Source organism: Ixodes scapularis, unplaced genomic scaffold (assembly GCF_016920785.2).
Source record: "Ixodes scapularis isolate PalLabHiFi unplaced genomic scaffold, ASM1692078v2 PGA_scaffold2__306_contigs__length_199485367, whole genome shotgun sequence".
In the NCBI taxonomy this organism is placed as follows: Eukaryota; Metazoa; Arthropoda; class Arachnida; order Ixodida; family Ixodidae; genus Ixodes; species Ixodes scapularis.
Window position 1 is genome coordinate 27,419,662 of NW_024609857.1, and position 6,849 is coordinate 27,426,510.

At 46.0% G+C, this 6,849-nt stretch overlaps 1 protein-coding gene across 1 annotated transcript; it reads right to left on the reverse strand.

Annotated features, from left to right (window-relative positions):
- Positions 1-860: 860 nt before the first annotated feature.
- Positions 861-6,290, reverse strand: LOC121048334 (adult-specific rigid cuticular protein 15.7-like). Its single transcript, XM_040504545.1, has 2 exons — positions 6,066-6,290; positions 861-2,212 (listed from the first exon to the last, which is right to left on the reverse strand). The coding sequence occupies exons 1-2, from the start codon at positions 6,288-6,290 to the stop codon at positions 1,841-1,843; spliced, it is 597 nt and encodes a 198-aa protein (XP_040360479.1). The 3' UTR covers positions 861-1,840.
- Positions 6,291-6,849: the final 559 nt, after the last annotated feature.

A 6,849-nucleotide genomic window follows, 5' to 3' on the forward strand; every position in this document is an offset into this window, starting at 1 on the left:
CGTTTCGAACGTGCGTCATCACGCTTCCCCGCTACACTTTTTTCGACTCCGTTCCATTACAACCGCTAGCGTAGCAGAGGCTACAAGAGCGGGCTCCGAGCTTGCAGTGTTCCTTCCAAGCGCGCGCGCTCGTGCAGTGCGAGCATCGTTCAGGGGAACATGTTTTTGCAAGTAGCTTCAGCTTCGCTATCACGTAAAGTGAAGCATACGGGCTTGCGGAAGCTATGAAAGAATGCAATAAACTAATAAAGCTGAATGGGACGCTGAGTCCACGAGCACCATAATTTTTTTAGTGTAGTCTTTCTCTTTTTAGACGTTTTGTTATTGCGCGTCTACAGGTGCTGACAAATGCTTGCATTCAAACGTCGCACGTGCAAAATCGAACGTCATAGCGCCGCCTGGATAGTGCTGCCAGCATAACATGATCGCGTTTTCCGGACGCGCTCGCGCCCCCTGCCCGAGAGCAGCGGGTCTCTAGGGCAACAAATGACGTCACTTCTGTGACGTCATTTGTTGCAACTTCGGGACCACTTTTGATATATGGGCAGCATAGGACGCTAAACACACCAGTCGGAGGCGCGATCCAAGCACCATACTAATGCTATCGCATTGATAAACACTTGAACTAAAATATGCTACAGTTAAATTATATTTCAATTTAGATACAACGGCAATGTTTTCTTCCAGCTTTATATTTGATAGCTATAAACAGTGAAAAAACACAACAAAGAAGCTGCATCCGACTAACCTACTATTTCTACAAAAAATATATCTTCATTTTTATTTTTGCAGATTAAATTTTATTTATTACAAAACGACATATCAGACACTTATTTTCGAACAGACCACGAGACGTACATTATGGCTCAGGAACAGGATTTTTTTTATTTATTACGTAATAAATGGCACACTTATATAGTAGTATACAGCACGGCCAGCTGAGGTGCGCGAAGGAAAGCTTGCGTATATACAAGAAGAAGCAAAAATGAACCGCAGCAAAAATCAGAACCCTCCGGACCTAGTGCAACTTCCTCACTCACCCCGAAGAAAATGGAATAGCGCTTAGCTTTACTCGAAATAACCTAAACTGCCTGGAATGACTTCCTCATTGCTCAAAGCAGGACGAGAAGTCAAAGAACGTTTGAGAACACCGAGCTCCGAGAACGCTCCAAAACGCACAAACCCATCTCGCAAGACTGACCAGTCTCTTAACAACAAACCAAAACAAAACAAAAACAAAACAAAAAAAAAACACAAAAATGATGCCTCGCTTTTCTTAAAAGCGTCGTCGTCGTTCTGTTGTCGTTATGTTTGCTCCAACTACACAAATACAAAAATAATGATGGCATAGAGTCGTTTAAGATTAGGCTTTCTGCGACCTTCCACTTCTTGGGGTACTGTTGTGCAGTGTTCATTATACCACTTGTTAGATGATATTTGCGCGATACGTAGATAGAGGAAGCATTCTTTATGACGCTTTTTGTTCCGTAATCGAGCACCCCTGCTAATATACCGCAGGTCCGCCGAAGATTAAAAAGAGAAAAAAAAAGAAAAAAGAAAAAAAAACTAACCACCGACTTCTATTTTTCCCGCGTAATAGCTGCGACAGTACAAAGGATCTACTGTTAAAGCTCTGCATCTCAACAGGCGGCCACGGATATTCGGAACCGCCAACATTCCTGTTACGTTTTTTTCCGGTTGCGATACATGAAACGTAGAATACAACAAAAATTGCTATAAAATGAGCACAGCTCCGCTTTCATCATTCTCTCTGTCGACTCCCAACCCACAAACTTTGTCAATCTATGCTCATCTATGCTACGAAGCCGTCATTGGGCCTTTAAGCGTGAAGCCCCGGTGGAAAACGCTGCCGTGCGGGCCTTTCGGCGGCGTGGTGGCCTCCTCCGCCCCCATGAAGGAAAGCTCCGGACCTAGAGGCGGTCGCCGCCTGGACGCCCGACGGCGGAGGTTCGACGACCAGCTGAACGTCTGCCGGGTTCTCCTGCTTCACACCGGGCTCGTTTGACTTGATGTCTGCGCGGAAGCCGTTCTGGTCGGCCACGTAGTGAACCTTACGGTATACGCCGAGGGCGTCAGTGTAGCCGTAACTGCCCTGCACGGAGCCGGACTCGTCGCCTTTTTCTTGCCGGAACTGCGTGTTGCCAAACTCGTCTTGCACGTTGTAGCCGAAGTCGAAAGGTTGCGGTCGGTCCTGGGAAGTGAAGAAAAGAAACGATTACCGTATACGCTCTCGGAGGTTTCCGAATATGTCGCATCTGTTCGATGTAGCATATAGCAATGTCACGGCGCCTATACTTCTTTGGAGGGCTCTCTGAAAGCCATTCGCTTTAATTTGCGGGGATAACTCGGACAAGGACGAGGAGAGAAATGTGTTTAGACCAAAATATTAAGTCTGCATTCTAAAAAATAGGGAGCGTGTACTTGTCTACTTTCCGATAAAGCACCTGAAAGAGCCAATCGCTGCAATCTATGACGAGATCTCGGCGAATGACGAACGTGAAAATATGTGTCGACTTAAGACGAAGTCTGCACTCTGGCACTGAGCTGGATAAGACATAACGTGCATTGTCACAGCACAGCCCGTTTTTTTTTTTTTTTTTTTTTTTTTTTAATTTGATTAAGTTTTTATCTTTGTCGTTCGTAGACACTCCGCTCCGTAGAATATTCCCATTATGACTTTGCCATGAGTTTTGCGGGAAAAGTAAACGCCCTAGCTTTTTTTTCTTTCTTATAGTGCGTATAGAAAATGTTTTCCATGTTCTACTTCCGCACAGGACACTGAGAGATCTAATCACTGCGACCAATGAAAGGGAATCGGCAGATGACGAAGCAGAAAATATTCTCAGAACTAATTTCGGATCTGAAAGGGGCAATGGGGTAGGGGGCTTAGAGCGATAAACTGGTATTCCGTTCACCAGCCAAAAGTGATCCCTACTTGGCTGCCGCCATGTTGTACAATTTTGACCAGTAGACACGTGAGCATACCAAATCCCGAGGCTTTCATTCAATACTGACCCGTGATTTGTATTGCGATCGTTGTAAAAAACAGGATCAATGATTTTTTCTCCACACTGTTAGCCCCAGAGATCAGTGTCTTGCTTCGATAAAAAACCCAAAATACAGCACCGTGGCTGACGGCATCTAGCGAAGGCATTGCGAAGCTGCCCGAGTTTTTGTCGTAATAGCACGTGTTAAACTTAAACCAAGCGAAACATAACTTGTCTCGTCGGTACTGTTATTAAAGATCAATAAGCAATTATTCGTGAGCGGTACTTCGTTAAAATCTAGACTTAAAGCTTTAATGTCGCGTGTATAGTGGTCAAAAATGTGCAAGCTAACGGCGGCCAATTGGGTGTCGATTTCAGCTGCCAGTTTATCGCTCTCAGGCCCTTTACCTCGTTGGAAATGGGGCACTGAGCATGAGGTTTCACTTTCGCCTGTGATGTATGCGCAGCGCAAGTCCGTCTGCCTCCTGCGCAGGGGTTGCGGTGACGTCAGAACGCCGAGCACTCATTGACTCTGATTGGAAGCACAGTGCGTAAAACTCAAGGTACCTCGCTTTGAGGTCTACCCCCTATTTTTTCAATCAGGGTCAATCACAGCTCCGTGTAATGACGTCACCGCAACCTCTGGGCAAGAGGAAGACGGATTGGAGCTCCGCATTGCAGAAACTGCAAAGTTCAACGCTGCAGATTTTAACGCTAAACTTTACCACCGCAAAAAGAGCCCTTATGGCATCCGTTTTCACAGCACTGTGAAGGCTATGAATGACGAAGTACGATTCAATTCAAACTGCTATTTGCCCGCCCCTACTAAACATATAACTTCGGCCTCATCAGCCCGGTTCCTCCGCGTATTAAAGTGACTGGCTCTCAGAGCGTTTAGTGTGAATGTAGAGAGTCAGGCATTCTTAAAGTGCAGGGACCACGAGGGTAAAAAATGAAAGCCGTTTACGAATCCCTGTAACGCCGAATTGGAGCGCAGCTCTTGAGGAGGAGTAGGGAAGAATACTGAGGGGGGTCACGTGACCTCGGGGGGGGGTTACGTGATTTCGGGGGGGGGGGGGGGTCACGTGACCCCCCCCCCCCCCCCCGGTTACGCCGACGCCGACGCCGCTCAAGCTGGAAACGGGCCCCTAAGAGCTGCGCTCTAAAATAAAAGACGTTTACCATTGTCTGTAATGTTAAACTAGAGCGCAGCTCTTCAGGAGTAGGAGGGGAAGGAGCGAAGGGAAAGGTATGCCCCTCCTCCTCCTCCTCCTCCTTCTCCTCCCCCCTTTCCGCCTGATCCACCTCCTCTTCTCCTCTCCTCTCCTCCTCCTCCTCTTTTCCCCCTACCCCTCTCCGCCCCCTCCATTTCTCCTCCTCCCTCCCACTTTCCCCTCCCCCTCCTTCTCCTCCTCCCTTTCTCCTCCTCTCCTCCTCTTCCGCTCCTCTCATCAAAAGTTCGCGGAGCGCAAATTCGGTCAGCGGGAAAATGACCTCACGTGACACGAAGTCATGTGACTTCATTTTCTCTGGTAAATATAGCAAGGAAAATGACGTCACATGACTTCGTGTCACCTCACCCATGAACATATTAAGTTTCTGCGCTAGATTTAGCGGGAAAATTGACGTCATGTGACCTCAACACCAATTCAAGTTCCCGCTAAATTTAGCGGGGCGGTTACGCCTACGGCGACTCCGACGCCGACGCCGCGAAACACGGAAACGGGTGCCTAAGAGCTGCGCTGTAAAAATGAATAATTCACGGCTTTACTTCGAACTCGACATTTCAATAGTGGAATTTAAAATGGCACGCCACGTCATTGCTACTCCCTGGCCGCCCACTCGTGGCTCACGCGGTATCGGTCAGGAACCAGTTAGCCTCGATTGGGCACTCTCAAACGCTTCTGCGTATAGTGCTCCACGATGCACTCAAAATACCGATCACTGACCTTCCTTTACTAAGGCCAGCCAATCAGAAGGGTTATCCGTATAAGAATATAATGGGAATTCAGTCTCTTTGTCTAAAATATAAGTGGACGTCTTTTTGCTAATCATTCTGCTTGAGAGTTGATTAGCGATATGGACCTCCTTATCGTTGTACTAGCTGATTAAAGAAAGACAAATGCAGACGAATGATTGACATTTTGAGTGCATCACGGTGTAGAATTTATTGCAGTAACTTGTGTTTCACATACGACAAATAATAAATGATGACGACCAGGTCGAGCAAGTGGCATAGTAGCAAGAGTTGCGTATCCTGAAAGGCAGGTTCTTACTCAGCCCCGACACCTGCCAAAGATATATATGGCCAAAGCAGCAGTGTAACTAAATAAATGTATTTTAATTGTGGCATTTTGTAAAAATTTCTGTCCAAGAATATTTTCTACGTTGTTAATTCATTTCGGTAAATACGTCCGTAACTAAGTTAAATCTTAGAGCAATCTGGAACTTGGTTTATTACAGCAACTTATGAATACGATGTTTACAAATAATGAAATACAGAACCATTTAATCTTGACATCAGTGCTACGGCTCGTCACAGTCGGAAACACGTCCGTGAGTTATAGGCTAAAAAAAACTCAACTGTGCAGACATCTTTTCCGCCTTGCAAATCAAACGGTTTGTCAGCCATTGCAGCCCACCTAGACGTAATATATATTTTTAAAAAAATCGCAATGTACTTAGGTAACTTTCTTTGAATAGCGAACAACTGTAAGGGCAACCAGATACAGTGGTGAGCATGTAACAGCACTGGTAACCTAATAGCATTTCGGTGTGACTCTATGTATACTTGGACAGATTTGTAAAAGTGGAACGCCCTCTACAGCTTAATAACACTTCAGGTGAAGTGATTGTAGCCACTTCCTGCGTGCACTCAACAAGTCCTTTTTAAAGGTATGGATAGTTTCTTTGTTTATTATGAAATGCTGAAATTGTTCTCAAAATAAAGCAGGAAAAAATATTTGTTGTTTAGAAAGAAATAGGGCCTACAGAGATCGTACACTGGAAAAAGAAAAGGCCTCATAAGTTCGCTCGAAGGCCGAAAACACGACTCACAAGCCCGGCAGACTGCCCGTAGGTGGAGGCTCCGCTGTAGCTCGTTGCCGACTGCAGGAAATTGACAGGAGCCGACCCTGAGGCCTGCCTGAAAGTTGTCGCCTGAGCAAGGCCTCCGAAACTGTGGCCTTCCGTGTCCAGGGTGTCCTCTGCGTTGCCGTCGTCGGCGGAAGCCAGCAGAAGCAGAGCGCTCACGACAGTCACCTGCGACAAGCGAGAGCGCATCACCAGAGAGGAATCCAAGTGCTTTTGAAAGGGCTGTCACGCCTTCAGAAAGGTGCGAGGCTGCGAGAGGGCTGGGGAATTCGCGTACTGCGCACGAAAGAAAACGAGACAAGCAATTCTTTCTTGTTTGAGAGATCTCTATTGACTGCACTCCGCTTGTAGCATGTATTCCGGTGAGTAAGACGAGGCTCGACTTGTTGGCGGGATTTTGGAAACTGGTTCCGGATAGTACATATATCTTGGCTATAGTACACATATGCGGGCTTATTAATGCAGTTTTACAGTGCCGATCTTACAAATATATACGTGCGAATATATACAAAAGTGTGAATGAAGTACCAACTTTTTTTCGGAGAGTGGTCGTCCGATCCGTTTGGTGTAATGCTCTTGGGAGATGTAATTTTTGAATAATGGCACACCTGCTAAAGTTTGAACCTTACTTTTTCTGTTTTTTTTGCAATTAAGTAGTTTATAAAATTGATTACATAGTTCTTAATATTGTTTTGAGTTTTGTGCTTCTTCTTGCCTCTCTTGGTGCTCAACGGCTTTATTTAGCTGA

Bases quoted from the DNA above. Each gene is read 5' to 3' on its own strand.
- LOC121048334 (XM_040504545.1), bottom strand. From the start codon at position 6,290: ATGCGCTCTCGCTTGTCGCAGGTGACTGTCGTGAGCGCTCTGCTTCTG. The intron at 2,213-6,065 runs GTGAGTCGTGTT...TTCACTTCCCAG, and splicing joins ACGGGCAGTCTGCCGGGCTT to GACCGACCGCAACCTTTCGA.